Raw genomic sequence first — 21,504 nt, forward strand, 5'->3', positions numbered from 1 at the left:
CCAGGGCAATCTCGTCCGCTGGCAGCGCACTATCCATAAACTGCCGATCATCGAGGGAAAGACACCTGAATGGAATATTCAACTATGTTTTTATACTGCTAATTACATTTGTTTAATGCATATACGTTTTCTGAGTCCTACTCTAAATTTTATTTATTGTTTTGATGATGCTGACATTACTGTTTAATTTCATTTTCAGGATTTGGATATGGAAATGAGGAAAGCTCCAGATGAACCTGAATATTTGACCTGCCATACCGATTCCCAAATTGATGTCTTTGAATTTCCTTCTCACTTAACTAGACAATTTCACCTGTTTCCAAAATGGCATCTACCAGTGAAAATTGCAGCTACTTTGTCTCTGTTGACTTTTATTTACACTTTTTTGAGGGAGGTGCTGCACCCCTTCCTAACTGCCAACAAAAATGAATTTTACAGAATTCCAATCCTGGTCATCAACAAAGTATTACCAGTTGTTTCTGTCACTCTCTTGGCATTGGTTTTCTTACCTGGACTTTTCGCGGCATGTTTGCAGCTCTACCATGGCTCAAAATATCAAAGGTTTCCCCAGTGGCTGGACAAATGGATGTTGGCAAGGAAACAGTTTGGCCTGCTCAGCTTTTTCTTTGCTGCAATGCACGCAATCTACAGCTTGTGCTACCCGATGAGGCGATCCTATAGGTATAAACTGCTGAATTGGGCATATCAACAGGTATGTATGATTATCCCTTAAATAAATGCAAACGATATGTAAGAAGTCTCATGTGAATCGCTTCAAATGCATCAGTTCCAAGAGCCTGTAAGATATACTTCATATGTAGTAGAACAGAAATTAACCTTTGTGTTTGGTATTTTTTAAATTTAACTTGTTGTGTAGCATTCATTAATCTGCATGGCTAAGTCAAACAGATATATCAATAGAGAGAGAAGGAGTGAGGTAAGACAGGCAAAAGTATACATACACTGAAATTTAAAGGTCCTTATGCCAAGAATTGGGTTTCTGTTTGTACACAATACAGATAATTAGAACATTGGAATGTTGAGCATTCCATTGAAAACAATGGAGTGCTCAGGGCTTCTAATGGCCGGTAGAAGCCCGGAGCATCAATATTCCAATGTTTAACAAAGGCCTCATGAAGCCTGAGGGGATTTGAACCCTCTCGGGCTCTGTGAGGCCTTTGTTTTGCAAATTAGAATATTCTGCCCAAATTAAAACATTCTGCCCTCTTGTTAAAGGCTCGAGCCTTCTCGGGTCTTTAACACTGGTACCGGGCCTTTATTGGCCGGTAGAGCCCGCAACAGGCTCTAAGGCTATATTATAACATTGGAATGTTGGAAGCTCCGTTAAAAACAATGGAGTAGCTCCGGGCTTATAATGGCTGGTATAATCCCGGAGCTCTAACATTCCAATGTTTTTTTGTTAACAGCTCTGGCTGTGAAAAAAGGCTTCTGGGAGCCTGAGGGAATTTCAATCCCCTTGTGCTCCCTAAAGCCTTTGTTCTATTTGTTAGAACATTCTGCCCTCTAGTGGCAGAATGTTCTAATAGCCTTATAGCCCTTCGTAGCTGGTCTATACCGGCTATTAAAGTCCTGCTGCCTTGTTAAAGTCCCTCGCCTTCGGCCTTTAATAGCCGGTATAGCCCGCTATAAGCCAGACTATAAGGATATATTAGAACACTGGAATGTTGAGAGCACCATTGAAGACAAACGAGTAGCTCTTGGCTTATATTGGCTGGTGTAAACCTTCTGCTCCAACATTCCAATGTTTGTCTTTATGTTTCTCCCTTTTTACTTTAAAACATTCTACTTTCATTGGGTGGAATATTTTAATAGTCTTATACTTCTTCTGCTTCGTGCTATACCAGTTGTTGAAGGCCCTCTACCAGGGGTTAGGCCCTCGCCTACAGCAAAGACCTATAACTTGGTTTTAGGGCCTTTAGCAAGCAGTATAGTCCTCAGCAATGGACAATAAGGCTATTAAATATATTATATGTAGGTTGCCATCTCTTTCTTATTTACGAAGCAGTCCTTTTTCAGATCCAGGTATCCTAGGAGTTGCAAAGTGTGGAGTCGTACATGTGCATAGAGAGTCGTACATATGTTGCTTTACTTATAGGACGGTGCTGTGGGAATCAAACGGAAGATGCCCTCTGAACAGGTAGATTGAGATTTTGCAGGATAATTCAGCAACGTTCAGCTCCTTATGATTGAGACAGAATCCAGCTCCTCATGATTCGGACTGAATGAGTTGAAGGCAGTCTGTTTATTCAAGGGTATTCAGTGCAATGCCTGTAAAGAGTGGTGCTATTATCATATTGTTGCATACCAGAAATCCCTCAGGGCATGTGACTTTGTGTTCTCAGTAGCTCTTTTAGATGTTTGGAGGAGAGTTTAAGGTATAGGCATTGCAACTGTCTTTAACTTACATACTTACCCAGCACAACGACGGTGATGAGTTTAGGTTACTTGGTATCTTAACTTCAATAGTATCTCTCTTTCTAACCTTTGGTTACTTATGCAGTTAGTTTAAATAGGATATTGTATAAGTGTGCCTCAAAAAGTAACAAAGTATGTGCTTTCTTTTCCACTTGAAAAGTATCAGAGAATAGCAGTGGCTGTTATTTTAGGACATATAGAGCTATGTTTTGGTGGAAACCCATGATCAATATATCAGTGCAGCTTGAATGTCAAATGAAAAAAAATTGAGATATTTTAATTTTTTTAACAAATATGCTTAATATTTTGTTGCATTTCTTAAATAGACAAACATAAATCTTGAAACGCTGACCAAGGAAACATTGCCCTGAATCTCTGGAGTCCAGCAATACCAAATATGTATGGGTTTTCTAGGGAATGTGTTCGGCACAATGAGTTATGTAATATTAGTGCAGGACACAAAACGGTGGTGGAAACTCTGTTTAGGGTGCATCAATCATTTGATGAAAGTCATCAGACTCACAACTATATGTAAAGTATAACGAATATGTTTTTTTCTGAGAGACGTGAGGACTCTACTGTTGCAAGCCATACCTCCCTTGCCCTAACTAGCTGGCAAGGGTACCCATCGGAACATGACAATGATCTGATATTTATTACCTTTTTATTACCAAAACATGGGAATTTTCTCCAGTAACCCACATTTAGGAAGCACATATGCCTGATATGTATGGGTTTTCCTTGGGTTCAGGCTGCCCACAGGTGATAAACTGTGTGTTGTGCATTTTAGGAATTTGGAAAGCTAAGGTTATATGTCTTTGGTCACAAATATCACTCATGCTCTAGGTGATCATACTATAACCATATGGATTTAGCATCTACACATCCTATGTTTCTGTCACTGGGTGCCACACTTCCCTCATACTAAGAGCTGGCTGTAATATTACAACAACTATGATGTTTGTCAGAGTTTTAGTATTTATTCCCCAAAACATCTTAAATCCCTTCAGTTTCCCTCATGCAGAAGTAAATCCCTGGTTAAGATTGACCCACAGCTCTGTTCCTCTGTGTCCACGGAGCGTTTGGATACCATACATGTATGGATTTTCTGTGGATTAAGAGTTCAACAGGTCATAAACTGAGCGTAGTGCTTTTGGGAAATTTGTAAACAAATTGCAAGCAAAATGCTGGGTGGGGGTACCTGTCATGTGGTCGCAGTTCTCTCCCCTAAACTTTTGTTTTGTTTTGTTTTATTTTTATTGTTTTATAGAGCGCAAACTTGACCCGTTAGGGCACAGCTTTCCAAACTATGTGGCGTGACACATTCCTGTGTCGCGCCACATATGTAGATGTGTCGCATCGGCAGAGCTGCGCTGCAGGGGCTCTTAGAAGGGGCGAAGCAACAACAAAGCCCTAATAACATGCAAAGTCTTTAAAGACCTCTGAAGTGCTCGGGTGCGGATCCAAATGCCCCGGTTTTAGCATGCTGTTTAGATCAACCCCGCGGGCCTTCCAGCAACAGGCAGAGTGGCGCTGCAGGGGCCATAATATGAATAATGGTCTTTGAAAGACCTGTGAACTGCTTGGGTGCGGCTGTGTGTGTGCCCCCGGAAAACGTGCCAGTACTAACTACGCCAGATGTATTTTAAATTAAGAAGCCCATGTGTAGATTCTATCCTGGAACTGTTCAGAGCAACATTCTTTACATCTATTCGATATTGCTTCCTTTCATATGGCTCTAAATTAAAAAAAGATCCGGACACAGTCTTGTCCACCGCAGTCTGATATGGTTTGGGGCTTCCAACTATGTTCAAGTCAGCCAATTAAGATTGGAATTTAGCCTTACTAATTTAACTAGCATGGGCGATTTTACTTTTCATTAAATAGTGTTTGGGGGAAAAAAAAGCTGTAGTAGGCCTGCTCAAGAATTTCTCAGGGAAGTAGGGGGGGGTGTGTGTGTGGGCGGGGGGTGTGGGGTGTGTGTGTGGGGTGTGTGTGTGTGGGGTGTGTGTGTGTGGGGTGTGTGTGTGGGGGTGTGTGTGTGGGGGGGGGTGTGGGGGTGTGTGTGTGGGGTGTGGGGGTGGGGTGGGGTTGTGGGGGGGTGTGGGGTGTGTGTGTGGGGGTGTGTGTGTGGGGGGTGTGTGTGTGTGTGGGGTTGTGTGTTAGGTGTGTATGTGTGGGGTAGTGTGTCTGTGGGGTGGTGTGTGTGGGGTTGTGTGTGGGGTGGGGTGTGTGTGTGGGGGGTGTGGGGCCCGAACCCACCATAGGTTGTTCGGGCTCGCTGCGCTTCCTTGCGTTACCGTGTCCCTGAAAAGCTGTGCGTTAGGGTATCAGAGCGCTTTACAGGGGATCATAGCAGTGTACAATAGGCAAGAAATCACATTAAGGGTAGAGGACACATATGTACAGTTTACATTTAAGTAACTCCAGATAAGGCCCCAGATTTCTTGATGAGGTAGCTCGGTACTCCAAAGGGAGGCGCTAGTCGGTAGTTGGTCAAGGTCTGGTTGGAAGGAGGCAGCATTTAGGAGAGGAATTTACCTATAAGGAAGGTTTTGGCCTCCTTTTTGAAACATGCCAGAGAAGGGATTCTTCTGATGGTGGGCGGGAGAGCATTCCATATTCTTGGAGCGGATCCAGAGAAAGCCCGGTTAAAAGTTGTTTTTTTTCCGGAACCGTGCAGGTTGGAGTAAGAGATCTCTGGCGGACCGGGAGTTTCTGATTCCGCCGGATACCACACGTTTCTGTGCGAGATAAGCAGCGGAGTTTGAGTATAAAGCTGTGTGTGATGCAAGCCAGTTTGAGTTGTATTCTGGCCTCGAGGGGAAGCCAGTTCAAAGCTTTCAGGTGTGGAGAGATATGGTCACATTTTTTTGAGCTTGTAAGAAGTCTGGATATATGAAAACATGCCACAAGCATATATTTATAATATTACACACATCATAAGATTTGTATCACTCTTGGCCTGGCTGAATGGCCGGGATAGAATACTGTACAAGACATTTTCAAATTTTTTTCATCAAATTAGGGGAATCCATGTTGATATCGTTTGGATAAATCTAAACATCTTTTATTACCCATAATCCTTAGCAGAGGTCAAAGTATGGTAAAATAAAATCACAATTCCTTCTTTATCTGTAACAGAAAACTCCAGAACCTCAGGCAAATGGCAAAAGTCCTACTATCCAATCATTCCATCTTTCCCCCAATAAAACAGTACCCATTATGTGTGGGTGGCTGATTGCACTAGTCTGGAATATACAGAAATCATGACCACGTGAAGACCAGATTGAGACTATTTTTACTTCACATGGTCATGTGCTTTGTCTGCTCCTGTCAGTTAGGATAGGCCTACCCACACAAATCAGGTACTGTGTTTATTGTTAGAGGTGTTGGAAATCTGAGGAGTGAGGATTTTGGTGGTCCCCACACAATATGGAACTTTCTAACCACAGAAATGTGAGGAAATCCTTTTTTAACCAATGTTTGACCGGAGTATTACATCCTGGATAAGTAAAAGTAATGGCATCTTTATATGCAGGCGCTCATGTCCAGAAATGTTGGGGGTTGATAGGCTTTTCAAGCCACCAGATGACCCCAGGCCTAGGTGTGTTTTTCTACGCCTAAGCAAGGAGCTGGACACAATTTTGCAGTGAGATTCATTTTCAGGTATGCATACAGAAATTATGTCTGTAGCTATTACTATTGTCTTGTTTTGTTCCTAATCTTGTTAATCATACAGTGTTCTGTTTCAAGAAGTTTCAGGGCCACTTTACTTAATTCTGTGTATACAACATTCGGTAAATAAAGAGAGTGCAAATGCTGCAGTGCTCATTGTTGTGTGAACATTTATACATTGCCATAAAAACACAATCCTCACAACAGAAAATGGAAGAACCAGCTTTCATTTACCAAATCTCAATTCTGTTACAACCATATTTCAATCTGGTTTTCTAGTTCTTAGTTCCCAGAACCTAGAGTAGCAGTGCCCTCTACTTAGGACATATTTTTGCACCATGGTGCCCAACTTCAGATGATTAGTCAGTATACTTTGCCCATCTCCTGTTTGTTTGTTTTGTTTTTATTGTTTTATAGAGAGCGAACTGGACCCGTTAGGCTATCAGAGCGCTTTACCGGGGATCATAGAAGTGTACAAAAGGCAAGACATCACATTAAGGGTAGAGGACACATATGTACAGTTTACATTTAAGTAACTGCAGATAAGGCCCCAGATTTCTTGATGAGGTAGCTCGGTACTCCAAAGGGAGGCGCTAGTCGGTAGTTGGTCAAGGTCTGGTTGGAAGGAGGCAGCATTTAGGAGAGGAATTTACCTATAAGGAAGGTTTTGGCCTCCTTTTTGAAACATGCCAGAGAAGGGATTCTTCTGATGGTGGGCGGGAGAGCATTCCATATTCTTGGAGCGGATCCATGGAAAGCCCGGTTAAAAGTTTTTTTTTTCCGGAACCGTGCAGGTTGGAGTAAGAGATCTCTGGCGGACCGGGAGTTTCTGATTCCGCCGGATATCACAAGTTTCTGTGCGAGATAAGCAGCGGAGTTTGAGTATAAAGCTGTGTGTGATGCAAGCCAGTTTGAGTTGTATTCTGGCCTCGAGGGGAAGCCAGTTCAAAGCTTTCAGGTGTGGAGAGATATGGTCACATTTTTTTGAGCTTGTAAGAAGTCTGGATATATGAAAACATGCCACAAGCATATATTTATAATATTACACACATCATAAGATTTGTATCACTCTTGGCCTGGCTGAATGGCCGGGATAGAATACTGTACAAGACATTTTCAACATTTTTTCATCAAATCAGGGGAATCCATGTTGATATCGTTTGGATAAATCTAAACATCTTTTATTACCCATAATCCTTAGCAGAGGTCAAAGTATGGTAAAATAAAATCACAATTCCTTCTTTATCTGTAACAGAAAACTCCAGAACCTCAGGCAAATGGCAAAAGTCCTACTATCCAATCATTCCATCTTTCCCCCAATAAAACAGTACCCATTATGTGTGGGTGGCTGATTGCACTAGTCTGGAATATACAGAAATCATGACCACGTGAAGACCAGATTGAGACTATTTTTACTTCACATGGTCATGTGCTTTGTCTGCTCCTGTCAGTTAGGATAGGCCTACCCACACAAATCAGGTACTGTGTTTATTGTTAGAGGTGTTGGAAATCTGAGGAGTGAGGACTTTGGTGGTCCCCACACAATATGGAACTTTCTAACCACAGAAATGTGAGGAAATCCTTTTTTAACCAATGTTTGACCGGAGTATTACATCCTGGATAAGTAAAAGTAATGGCATCTTTATATGCAGGCGCTCATGTCCAGAAATGTTGGGGGTTGATAGGCTTTTCAAGCCACCAGATGACCCCAGGCCTAGGTGTGTATTTCTACGCCTAAGCAAGGAGCTGGACACAATTTTGCAGTGAGATTCATTTTCAGGTATGCATACAGAAATTATGTCTGTAGCTATTACTATTGTCTTGTTTTGTTCCTAATCTTGTTAATCATACAGTGTTCTGTTTCAAAAAGTTTCAGGGCCACTTTACTTAATTCTGGGTATTCAACATTCGGTAAATAAAGAGAGTGCAAATGCTGCAGTGCTCATTGTTGTGTGAACATTTATACATTGCCATAAAAACACAATCCTCACAACAGAAAATGGAAGAACCAGCTTTCATTTACCAAATCTCAATTCTGTTACAACCATGTTTCAATCTGGTTTTCTAGTTCTTAGTTCCCAGAACCTAGAGTAGCAGTGTCCTCTACTTAGGACATATTTTTGCACCATGGTGCCCAACTTCAGATGATTAGTCAGTATACTTTGCCCATCTCCTGTTTGTTTGTTTTGTTTTTATTGTTTTATAGAGAGCGAACTGGACCCGTTAGGCTATCAGAGCGCTTTACAGGGGATCATAGAAGTGTACAATAGGCAAGACATCACATTAAGGGTAGAGGACACATATTTACAGTTTACATTTAAGTAACTCCAGATAAGGCCCCAGATTTCTTGATGAGGTAGCTCGGTATTCCAAAGGGAGGCGCTAGTCGGTAGTTGGTCAAGGTCTGGTTGGAAGGAGGCAGCATTTAGGAGAGGAATTTACCCATAAGGAAGGTTTTGGCCTCCTTTTTGAAACATGCCAGAGAAGGGATTCTTCTGATGGTGGGCGGGAGAGCATTCCATATTCTTGGAGCGGATCCAGAGAAAGCCCGGTTTACAAGTTTTTTTTTTTCGGGAACCGTGCAGGTTGGAGTAAGAGTCCCTGGCGGAACGGGAGTTTCTCATTCTGTAGGATACCACAAGTTTCTGTGCGAGATAAGCAGGGGAGTTTGAGTATATAGCCTTGTGTGTGATGCAAGCCAGTTTGAGTTGTATTCTGGCCTCGAGGGGAAGCCAGTTCAAAGCTTTCAGGTGTGGAGAGATATGGTCAAATTTTTTTGAGCTTGTAAGAAGTCTGGCGGCAGCATTAAGGTAGGCTTTTAAGGGTGCCAGGGAGATCTTGGGTAAACCTGTGAGAATGGAACAGCCATATTACAGTCTGGAGATTACTAGCGCTAGGACTGCACTTTTTAGGTCGGTAGTGTCAAGGAAGGGTTTCAGTTTCCAGAGGTAGCTCAAGTGGAATCTGGCTGATTAGGCCTTCGAGTTGATGTGGTTTTGCATATTCAAATTGCAGTCAAGGGTTATTGCCAGAGAGTTTGCTGAGTCCACAATGGTCGGTGGGCAATCTAAGGCTGTGATATCCCTTGATCCATATCTGAATCTCGGAATTGGTTTTTGGAGGGAAAATTAAGAGAAATTCTGTTTTCTTAGCGTTAAGTTTAAGTTGATTGGAGGTGAGCCAATGGACGGTTGATTTCAGGGCCTCATTCAGGGAGAGAATATCCTCGAGAGAAGAGGCTTTGATGTAGAGCTGAGTGTCGTCAGCATACATATGGTAGGAGGTATTCGCTGTGCATAGTACTTCGGCAAGTGGTTCAAGGTAAAGGTTGAAGAGGCTAGGGAACAGGGTTGATCCTTGAGGGTTTCCGACCTTGACCGGAGAGGGAGCAGATAGGTTGTCGTTGATTAGGAATCGCTGCGTTCGGTTTTGGAGGAAGGATCTAAACCATTCTAGAACAGAGCCATCCAAACCCATCCTGAGTTTGAGGCGTTTGATTAGTTTTTTTGTGGTTGACCATGTTGAAGGCCGAGGATAGATCTAGGAGGATTAGAAGGCACGTTTTCCCTTGGTCCAGGGCTTGGAGAACATCGTCAATGATGTGGAGAATGGTTGTTTCAGTACTGTGCCCAGGTCTGAATCCAGATTGGAAGTTATCGAAAAGGCAGAAGTTGTTGATGTGCTGACTTAGATGCTGTTGTACACACTTCTCAACACTTTGGCTAAGAGGGGGATGTTGGAGATAGGTCTGAAAGTGTCGGGATGGCTGGATCCAGCGACAGCTTTTTCAAAATGGGAGGGACTTGGCCGGCTTTCAGAGAGTCAGGAATGGAACCCTGCTGGAGTGAGGCGTTCATTTTTGCAGTCCAGCTAGGAATAATGGATTGGACGATGGCCACTAGGCAGTTGGGGGGGAGCGGGTCGTTGAAATGGTTATTCGGGTTTAGGGGCGATAGGATTTTAGAAACGGAGTCTTCGTCATAGAGGTTGAAGTCAGTCCAGAGTGCTTGATTTTTAGGTTTATTTTATTATTATTTTTTTTTATTTATAAAGTTTTATATAGCGCGAACTAGACCCAAGAGGGTATCAGAGCGCTTTACATTTAGGATTGTTGCGTTACAAGTTACATCAGATACAAGAGCATAGTAAGGTACAGTCCACATAAACATGTTTCAATAATTCGTAGGAGGGAGGGGAGGAAGGGGTAAAAGCGGGAGACGAGGAGGAACAATGCCCAATCTTCGGCTGGGTAGGTGGCGGTCAAGGGGGAAAACCAGGGCCAGACTCCTCATTAGCTGTCAAACAGCTCCACCGGTCATCAGCCAAGTTGCTCAGGTCTCAGCGTTCATGAAAAACAGTTTTTAGTTTATTTGATTTGCACTGGTTATATAGCGCTATCTAGACCCAGAGTTATCAGAGAGCATAACCAGGGGAATGTTGCATTAGAAGGTACATCAAAAGAATTATAAAGCGCTGGCTAGACACGTAGGTATCAGAGCACTATATAGAGAGGAACTTTGCGTTACAAATTACATCAGTTACAATAGCGTAGTAAGGTACAGTAAACAAACAATCCGTTTGAGAGAATTTATAGGAAACGAGGGGAGGAAGGAGCCATAGCAGGGAGGCGAGGAAGAATTGTGTCCAATGTCCGGAGAGACAAATAGAGAGGGAAAGGGGAGAGGTGGGGTGAGAAGGAAGAGGACGAGGGGGAGGACGGGAAAGAGATAAAGGTAAAGTCAGCCCAAAGACCGAATGGGTAGGTGACGGCCAGGGAGATAATCCAAGGCCAGTCTCCTCTATAGCTCTCTAGGAAGCTCCAACAGGTATCGGTCAGAAAAACTGAAAGAAAGGAGACAAGGAAAAGGCAGAAACGGCAGAAATACACAGAGGGGGGAGAGCGAGACAGGGAGAAGAGGAGAGACAGTGTCCAGTGTCCGGCTGGGCAGGTGACGGTCAGGGGATAAACCAAGGCCGATCTCCTCAATTAGCTGAAACAGAGCAGCTCCACCGGGCGTCGGAGAAAATGCTCGAACTCCGCTGTCCGGGTAGGGGTCAAGTGTACTCAGGGGAATGTAAGAATAGTGCGGGTGGGGGTGTGCCATGGTCCGAGAAAATTCCAGACGCACTCTTTAAGACCCAGCCTTTTGCAATTTTCTGTACAGCTTTTCCACAGCATCCACAGTGACATCTTTGCAGAAACTGAGCTTTAGGCACTCTAGTGTTTTGTTACAATAGCTGGCCAGCAAGCAAACAGCTCTTTTTCCTGTTCCCGTAGTACTTAAATCAAGATAACAAAGTTGAAGGTAGGTTCTTGCTAGGGCCTGGATCCCAGTGTCTGTTACCTTTTTGCATTCACTTACATCAAGATATCGAACTGTGGGCAGATAAGTGCTTATCTGCACCAGGTTTACATCAGTCACTTGTGGGCACGAACTGATAGTCAGTCCTTCCAGTTTTGGATATTGCTTTACAATATGATGGCCAACACGATCTCTAACCACATTGCCCCCTGTTACATTTAGCATGGTTAGTTCTTTCAAGGCAGAGGCTATCTTTGTTAGGCAGGCATCGGTTACTTCTGCCAATGTTCAGGGTCTTCAGATGGATGCAATCTGCAGCAGTGGAGTTTATACACTGCGGTGTTAAAGCAAAAACTTCTAATTTGTTGAGACTTTTGCAGTGCTTCTTAACCAGGACTTTCATGGACATCATCAGTGATCTTATATCTGTGGGGGAATCGCAGGAGGAGGGGGCAGGCCAGTAAGGGATAGAGAGTATGTGGCGGCACTAAGTTAATTTTCCAAGGCTGTGACTTTGACAGCAAAAAAGGAGGAGAATTCCTCAGATGATATTAAAGACTTGGGGGTTTCTTTCGAAGTTTTGGCCAGTTTATTGGATTGGTGTTTGACCAGATCAAAGAGCTTGCGAGGTCTGTTCTTGCCGTTCTCAAGTTTGGATCCGAAAAATTATTTTTTAGAGTTAAGGATGTTATTGGTGTAGGCATTTCTGGCCTGGGGAGAAGTTTTAGATGTGCGGCGGAGGGGTGCTGTCTCCAGATTCTTTCTGATTGCCGGAAGCATCTCCTCTCATTGTTGAGGGATCCAGTGAACCAGGGGTTCTGCTTATTTATTCCATAGACTTTCATATTTGTAATTGTTTGACTCGCTAACTCTGTTATGTGACCTATTTTAAGGGCCTGATTACGGGATAGACTGCTGAACCCATGTTGGAGGTGCGGGGGCAGTTGAGTACAGCCGCACCAGGGGTCCGACCGCCATATTACAAGGACAGCGGAGGGGCCGTTTTGGGATCGCCGCAACTGCCAGGGAACCGCGTTCCATGGCAATGGCACAGCAGTCTGAGGCAACAATATGCTTGCCGTTCCCCTGCGGCACTGCCAAGCATATTCTGAGTTTCCCCACCATCAGTCTTTTTATAGCGGTGAGCCAGCCATGAAATGGCTGGCGGTGGGGAAACAAAGAGAGTCCTGCAGGGCCCCCTGTTGCCCCTGTACTCTGGGATACATGCAGAGGAGCTCATGGGGTACCCCCCTGTGTGTATGCATGCCCTGTTCCTGCAAGGCATGGACTAAATAGTCTATGCCCTGTAGAAACTTGCTTTGGCATTTCCATTGCTGTGCCTTTCTCAAAGGCACCGCTGTGGGAACACCAAAGGACCGCCCACTAGACCAGAAGAAAACTCCTAATTTGGTGGGCGGCCAGCAGTTGACTTTGGGGGTGCGGGCAGTGGCGTGCCAGCCCGCTCTCACTGCAAGAAAGTCCTATTCAGCCCCTAATCTTCATAGGCACCTCTTTTGTCTAGAATATTACAAGTCTTTCTGAGGCAATGGCTATCAAACTAGGATCGATTATGGTTTTAACACCTTTTTCCATCCTCTGGGTGGCTTCCTCAGATTCTGTTACTTCGAAGGTCTCTTGCTCCCCTGTGGGCAATGCTAAATGTGAGTGTACTATTTCTTTGCCTGCCTCGTCACTTCCTTTCAGATGATTTGTCCCCTCTATAACACATCTCTGTTGATACATTTGTCTCCATTTTCTTCAGTTTTATAGGCTCTGTGTTCTGTGCAGGTATCCCTGTTTCATTGATCCTTGATGAGTTATGATGTCTGTTCCTAACCTACTGGTATTGGTTTTACCAGTATCTAAGCTTTTTTTTTCCATCCATGCTCCTATCTTCACCTGCTACCAACAAGTGACTTGAGTTTTTGAATGTTGTTATTTTACCAATTCTCAAACTTTCTTGTTTTAAGAGCTCGCTAAGGTTGTCACTAGTTCTTGGGATTAATCTTCAATCTGTGCCTCCACCATCCACACCTATTTTCATGGTTTTGCTTATTTCTGGCTTTTGTTTCACTATTAGAGACTATGTTATAGAAGGAAGAGCCCAACAAGGATCAAATATATATACATTTCTAATTAAGTTTATCTTGCTCTTCTGAACACCCCAGAACCTCCCATAGCTGCACCTACCCTTCCATTTAGTTATAGATTAGAGATTTTCACATTCTGGTTACAATAACCCTTTGTCTGTGGTTGGACGATGCACTGTATTATAATTCACCAGGACTTTAATGTCTTTACCTTCAGTGTATGTATGTTTATCGTTCTTGGCTACAGTTTCAGCAAGAGTTTCTTCTGGAACAATGTATTTTAAATGGTAGTTAAAAAAATGATGTGTACACACAGACAAAACTTCCACACAGTTTCCCACAGATTTGATCCAGTTTCTTCATTTCTCTCTCCTTTCTCCTTGGTAAATAGCTCCACCAACCCCTGTACATCAGTCTCCTTTTTGGGATCGCTACAATAGTCAAATATCTCCAAAGAACTCTTGTTCAAAACATTCTTATTAAGTCAGGGTGCACATGTATTATATCCAATTTCTACTATGTGACTGGCTCCACCACCTGCACACAACAATCCCCAAACAACCTTGCTTCATGGAAGCTCATTACCTGACAATACAAAGGGGGAGATCCTCTCAGCATCCTTGACCACACAAAACACAAAGTAACTGCGAAAGTCCACTAGAGTTTTGGACATATTATAACAAGCATTTTCAATGCAATAGGTCTCGCATTTACGAGAGTTTGAGCTATTGGCATTGCAAATGACAATGCCTTTTATTTATGTGTTGTTTTTACAATGCCTATAGCTTAAACTCTCGCAAATGCGAGACCTATTGCATTGCAAATGCGTCCGTGCTATGAACATCTCAAAAAAAGCATTAGAAAGAGCGTGTCAAGCTATTTGAGAAAATAGTGGTTGGAGGCTGTACTTAAAGTCTACCGAGTAGCAACACACGTAACAGGGGTGTCACCATGGGAGGTTACAAAATGAGACAAGGGGGTACTAGGAGGGACGACTAAGCCTGTTGAGCAATGAATAGCCACAGTTCATAGTGGACAATGACACAAGCCAATGAAAAATATGGGCGGAGAGTAGGTTGCCTTCAAGTCTCTACCAGAATTCAGCATACCTCACATTACGTGCGCTGCCCAGGATCGACCTAAAAATAGACATTGGGGTGGGTTTGCCCACCATAGGCATGGCCATTCCCCTGCCCCTAAAAAAATACGCAGACAGTCTTTCTACCCCCCTGAGGGTGGATGGGTTGATTGCCCCAGTCTGCCCCCAGCGGGGCAGAAAGCCCACTAAACACTAGGAAAAATAATAACAGCGGGGGTGGGACTTCCCACCATGGGCATGGCCATGCTTCCACCCAGGAGGCGCAGGGTCAAGACTGATTTGCATACGGCTGGGTTCAAACTGGAATGGCATGGGGAGCAAAACAACTATGGATTTAGGCCCAGATCTCTGTACTGGGATGAATGTATGACACTGTTCTGCATTCTGTCTACCAATTGTTCTTTTTGCATTGTCCTCCCCAAAAGGGCACAGTTTTTCTGCCCCCCAGGCGGCAGATTGGGGAAATTACCCCGGGTTGCACCTTCATGTGGAAGAAAGACCACTAGATACTAGGGACTGCATTTATGCAGTATTTTTTGGGGGAGGGGAGTGACCCCCCTGGACATGGGCCTCTGCTCTCCCCGCCACGCGGTCCAACAGACCTTCAACCCCGCCGGGGGGGGGGGGGGGAATATTCATCCCAGGTAGTAGGCATGTACCAACTGGGGAGGTAGCCCCAAATATATACCCAGTGGTGGGAGGGGGGTAGAAAGTCTACCTGACATCAAGAATTTTGCTTTTGGGACAAAATAAAGTGGTGCAGGTGAAGCACTCTGGTTTGTCCCTTTTGTGGTGGGGGTGGGGCCAATGCCAGAGTGCAACACCCATACCACTTTATTTTGACTCAAGAAGGTTTTTTCACAGACAGGAGGTTTATCCCAATTTGCCCCTGGAAGCCAGAAAGACCACTGTAATGCAGGAATATTTTATTTTTAAATAAAATAATCGGGTGGTTTGGCCCATTCTTACATCTGCCCCACCCTCACCTCTGAAGCCTCAGTCTTTAAACTCCCTGCAGACTAAGAAATCCCATCCCAATGGCAAGCGACAGTACATTTGATTCCTTTTGGTGTCATTTTAACACATGTGCCAGCAGAGTGTGATTAACTCCCAATATCTTCCCACTTACAACAATGAATGGCTGCACATTTTGGGCTTGGATAGGCCTGGGCAAACCTACCAGACCGAGACAGTTCTGAAAACTAGACACTAGGGGTAGTCCAGGGTGGTGTGCTTCGCACACATTCCACAACATTTTCTTAACCACAATTCGCTGCAAGCCACAAGCTTTGGCTAAAACAAACACTTTCCTCAAGTCTGTGAGAAATACTTCTGGAATCTTCGGGAAGCCAAAAATGTCCTACCGACCAGCATTCTCCCAGGTCCCCCATAACAATGGTACCTCACTTGTGTGGGTTGGCCAAGAGACCTTGACACAAAAGCCCCAAAGGGCTACATAGAGATATGAGCGATAAGGGTTGCTACAGAATTTGTGGCTATACTCGGCTGCCACCCATGGAAACCTGCCAACCACACACATTTTTGGAAACTAGACAATGAGGGGATTTCATGTTAGTGTGCCCTGCATGGATCCCATGTGGGTTTCTTACCCACAATGCCCTGCAAACCTCAAACTATGATGAAGTCAGACATTTTTCTTGCATTTCTGTGATGGAATCTTTCAGAATCCACACAAATCCTACTACTCAGCATTACCGCACTTGTGCCAATAAAAACTCCGAGCCATTTGTGTGGCTGGGACATCTGCCCGCAATGGGAATGGATCAAACCGAGGTCAATGAGAGTCACCTCATAAGGGTTCCCATTGACATCGGTTTGATTAATTTCTATCACAGCACTAGTCCAAGCCACACATGTGGCACAAAGCTTTTATTGGCACAAGTGGGGTAATCCTGAGTGGTGGGATTTGTGTGGATTCAGAAAGATTCCATCACAGAAATGCAAGGAAAATGTGTGACTTCAAGCTAAGTTTGAGGTTTGCAGAAAAATATAAAAAATGGTCTACTCTTTGAAAAATGCTGTTACTGTGGTAACAAAACTGTTTTTTTATTCAGCACTGCATTTTCCTGAAATCTGGGAAGATGGTGCCTTAAGCACAACAACCGTTTGCTTATGCGATTCTTGGGAAAAAACTGACACTTTTATTCAGATCACTTTTTCCTTCTTTTCCCCTCCAAAACTCAAAATGTTGCCTTTTTTTTGCCTATTGTCTCGATCCCCTCCTGGGAAATCAACAAACCCTGGGTGCCTTTAGAATCCCTAGGATGGTGGGAAAAAAGGCTGCAAATTCGGCATGGATACCTTATGCAGTCCTAATCACGAAATACCCAAAATAGTCAAAAAGGGCTCAGCACTAGGGGCAAAAAGGCCCAGCAGTTAAGGGATTAAAGAAAAAGATTCTATGTCATAGAATGTTGCCTACCCATCTTATGATAAAAAAATAATGACTAAAATGCTGTATTAGCCTGTTTCAATTTATTTTCAAGTGCACGTCCTGATTTACTATCATTGACCTTCAAAGTATAACTGGGCAGAGATCTCTGTTACTCGTGGATTTGGTGATTTAATTTCTTAAAACATTATTTGGAGTAAAATATTTAAGCCTTTATATGTGAGCCAACTATACTCAGTGCACAATTGAATTTAACTGAGATTTTTGCAGTGCTATTGAATATCATTACAGTATACCAATCTACTTGTCTCCCTTACGGCAGATGTATAACATAATACAGATTTGTAATTGATTGTGATAGTGTATATTTCTACACCATAGCCTGTAAATATTGTGACTAAGAGGAAGGAAAAGAAATTCACCAGGTGCTGGCAAGTGGTATCGAGAGGTATTTCGACACCTACCTCAGTATGATGAAAATACTGGTTTCTTTCTGATTGCACCATTCTTCTATTTCCATATTTCCTAGAATGGTACGCGTGTGGAAATGTTGCTTCATACCAGTGAGCCATGTAATACTTCTTGCTCAATCCTGGTATTTTGTGATACTAACAATAGAAGTGAGTCAAACATCACCATATAAAATAATTCTTCTAAGAGACTTCTGCAAATGGACAGAAAGAGCGTTACAGTCTGTTGTCAGACTTTGTTCTGTGTTAGTTGCTTACGTGAAGCAGGTTGTAGTTTTTTTTTAATTTCTATTGTGCAGCATATACAAAACCGTGATCTCATTATCCCTAACTACCAAAGGACAAATGATTTTGTTGTGCTAGATGCAGGATGAAACTATCAATGATGCTTCAGTTGCAGCGACACTGAGGCCTAGGGGCATAAGGAGACGTTCTACACCAATTATGGCACCACTTAGTACCCAACAGATCTAAGGCAATCCAGTATTCCTGCATTATGGATTTCTACCCCACAAATACGCATCTGCCTTTTAGTCAAGAGACATTGGGTCAGATTCACAAACTGCATTTTTTAGTACCTAGGGCAGTGCTTGAGGAGTACTACTTGCTTACTACAAAATGCCATTTGCAAGCCCGCTGATGTAGATCTCCTCCTCTCCCATCTGTATGAAGTTCTCTGCCACGATGGCATGTAGTTATTCATTTCTGTAGTTGATGTGGAAGGAAGTAGTGTGTTGAAAAAATGGGGAATAATTACTATAAAAGGCGCGGGCCCTAACAGAAAATTAAGGAGGTGTTTTGGAAGATACATGCTAATGCAAAACACACCCCACTAGTAACACCATTGCAATTCACAAAATACAGTTCGAAATTTGCTACAGCCCTAATAGTACATAACAAGCTCAAACATATTCTACCTCAAACTTTGAGTCAATCAAGTCCACACATAGCCATCCACTGGTACTACAACGCATTTCCATAGCAAACAGTGAGGCAGAGACTTAAAGTAACACCCCCATAGGAATTAATGTTAAATTAATTACATTATTTGTAACTTTAAATTATATATATTTATTTTTTTAATAAAAACCAAGTATAATTAGTGAGTATTTTTGAAATGTAATAACATGCTTGATAAAAAAAATTAACCATTTTAACTTACTTTTCACGTTGCTTCTAAGTTAAGCCTGACGGCTTTTGTGCCAATCTACCAGAGGGTTAAGCACAGGTTAATTTAGAGACTTTTGTGATTCACCCTGATGGCAATTGTTCAATTGTGGCTGTTGCTTGAACAGGGATCACCCCCCTCCCCACTCAACTAACAACCCAGTTTCTTACAATCATAATAAACCTATAATAGATTATTAACTCTGGATCTTTTCTATATGAGTTTTCTCCTTTTCCGAGGCACAAGCTATTCAGTTGTTAAACAGAATTAAATTTGGCTCCCTGAGGAATCCATGCCCCCACCCAAATTTATTTAGTTACTTTCCAGTCAAATTGGTGCACGTCTAACCACACTATGCAATAATTCATTTGGCACCAATTCTGTTCCCATGGATTTAAAAAAGCAATGGTAATACCACTGCTAAAAAACAAAAACTACTGCCCACCCTTGTTTTCCTTTTTAAATATATTTTTATTAACAATGTAGGACAGTAGGAACACCCAGAGGTAATAAAATGCAAATGTATGGCTTTTGCTTACAAAGTAGTAGAGTGTCATGGTATACATAACATGGCGTAACAGTTATATGTTGTGTAGTAAGCAACCATTCATATAACTGATCCATTGACGGCCAGGGAGGGTTGAGTGTAGGGGAAAGGTATGGGATAGGGAAAAATGGTAGAGGGTGTATAGGAACAACAGTAGAACAGTGTGAGAGCTCTGTAATACATGACACTAATTAGTGAATAACTAAAGATCCTCGTAGCCTAGTATCCTAACATTAGAAAGGAGGGTACATCACAGTGTCGTACAAGAAAAATGTGACACCCATCAGCTGGGGCAAGGAGAAGGACCTGACGGGCACCAATCCCAACGTGGGGAGGGAAAGAACAGACCGGCCGGATATAAGGAGGACGGCAGGGAGGGAAGAAAGGAATAACTCTGCGTGGTGGAATTTTGTCAGATTGCGCCAATATAGTGTCGAAGAAATTGGTGACGAGCATGGGAGATGACAGCATGGTTTCAGCTGAACGTCACTCAATAATGGTTAGTATGTATGAATGTTCAGTGCTGGGGATTCATGAAGGGCATTTTTAGATTCAACATCTATCAATAACATCTCCCATATCTCTCCTCCCGTGTGGGTATCTGGATCAAGAGTATGTGCTTCTGCTCTAGTCCATGTAAGCAGTACATTAAGCCAGGTACGGACCTAAGGAGAGGTAGGGGACTTCCACGCCATGGCTTTATTTTGTTTGAATAGAATGAAGGCTAGATCAATGTAGTGATGCAAGTGTTTGTCTCCTTTCACACGTGGCCGCAGCCCCAATAAACAAGATTCAGGAGAAGGGGTGAAGTGGTGTGTGTGCCACCAATGACGTCATCTCTGTCCACTTACGCAACAATGGGGAACAAGTCCATAACATGTATATGAAGTCAGCGTTCTGTAACCTGTAACATGGTCATTCCAGATAACTGGCTGGAAACATGCACTGGATGCGGAGTGGGGAGAGGTAAAGGTGGTGTATGTAACTAAATTGGGTAAAACGAAAGCTGGGATTGCAGGAGACGTCCTTAGTTAGTCGCAAGAGGCAGGTCCATCCTGTATCAGTTAGAGGCTGGTGATGTACTGGGTCCCATCTGGCACGTGCTTTCATGGTGTGAACAAGAGGAGTAGCGTTAAGGGCAGAATACAAGAGCGTGACAGCATGGTGTGTGGAGTCATATGTCTATAATAAGGACAGAGCCTGGGATGAAGGCTGTTCGGACTCTCTGGTGTCCCACATCTTATGAATGACCTGACGTTGTACATGGTAGGATAAAAAGACTCCCATCTGCAGTCCATAGATCTCGGTCTGTTCCGGGAAAGACATGAACGTGCCTTTGTTATAAAGGTACCCTGCTTGGGTATCGGCAGCATCGATCCATTGGCATGAGTCAATTCTCCTCGGTGTCCGACGTAATGGGGCAAATCCCAAATGAGAATAAAGGTTGAATATGGTAGTGTAGGGTCCTTAGGATGCAAATAGTGACGCCAGCAAGTGCTGCCCACCACCATTAATCAGAATTCATGCGTAGGATGAATAGTAGGGTCAGGTACCCAAGAATAAAGTGCAGTTCCCTGTAGGATTGAGTGAACAAGTGAGGATTCTGGGTGCAGCGGGCACTCAACCAGGACATAGGCCACTGGAGTTGTGCCGCGACCTAGTACTGTTCAAAATTGGGAGCTTCTACCCCTCCATCCGTGAGTGAGAGCTGTAGATTCTACAGAGCCACCCGCCGCCAGCCCAAGATCCAAAGTAAGTCCAGTAACAATCCGTCCAAATCACAGAAGAAGGATCTAGGGAGCACAAGCGACAGAGCTGAGAAATAATACAACAGATGGGGTAATATTAGCATGTTAGAAATCGCGACCCGACCCAGCGGAGAAAGCAGAAGTGAACGCAAAAAGGGGAGCGAGCAGCCTATGGAGCCAATGGCCTTGTTCTGGTTGCCCTCATAAAATCACAGTCAGAGTGATGCATGTGTATGCCTAGATACTTGAAGGTATCGTAGCACCATTGTGGGCGTGAATCTGGGCGGGGCAAGCGATCAATAATCTGTATGTGTGTTAGTGGGAATATACATGATTTAGGCCAATTGACTCACAGACCTGAAAGAGAGCCAAATCGTCTACAGCCTACCCTTGTTTACAACATTAGACATATTTCATTGTTCCCTCATCTAATTAAAATCTTAGAGAAGGCAGTGAATGATCAGCTTGCTAGATAGTTTGAAACAAATGACCTATTGGACAGTTCTCAGTCTTGCTTGAGCCCTAGACACAGCACATACCGTGAGTAATTAT

General features: G+C 43.3%; 1 protein-coding gene across 3 annotated transcripts in view; it reads left to right on the plus strand.

Moving 5' to 3' along the window:
- STEAP1 (STEAP family member 1) overlaps positions 1-21,504 on the plus strand; it is a 142,794-nt gene that overhangs the window by 41,947 nt on the left and 79,343 nt on the right. For all 3 annotated transcript variants that reach the window (XM_078663583.1, XM_078663582.1, XM_078663581.1), the window contains exon 3: positions 200-712. In XM_078663583.1, coding sequence (XP_078519709.1) covers positions 200-712 — 513 coding nt within the window. The remainder of the gene's footprint in view (positions 1-199; positions 713-21,504) is intronic.

This window comes from Lissotriton helveticus, chromosome 10 (assembly GCF_964261635.1).
Source record: "Lissotriton helveticus chromosome 10, aLisHel1.1, whole genome shotgun sequence".
In the NCBI taxonomy this organism is placed as follows: Eukaryota; Metazoa; Chordata; class Amphibia; order Caudata; family Salamandridae; genus Lissotriton; species Lissotriton helveticus.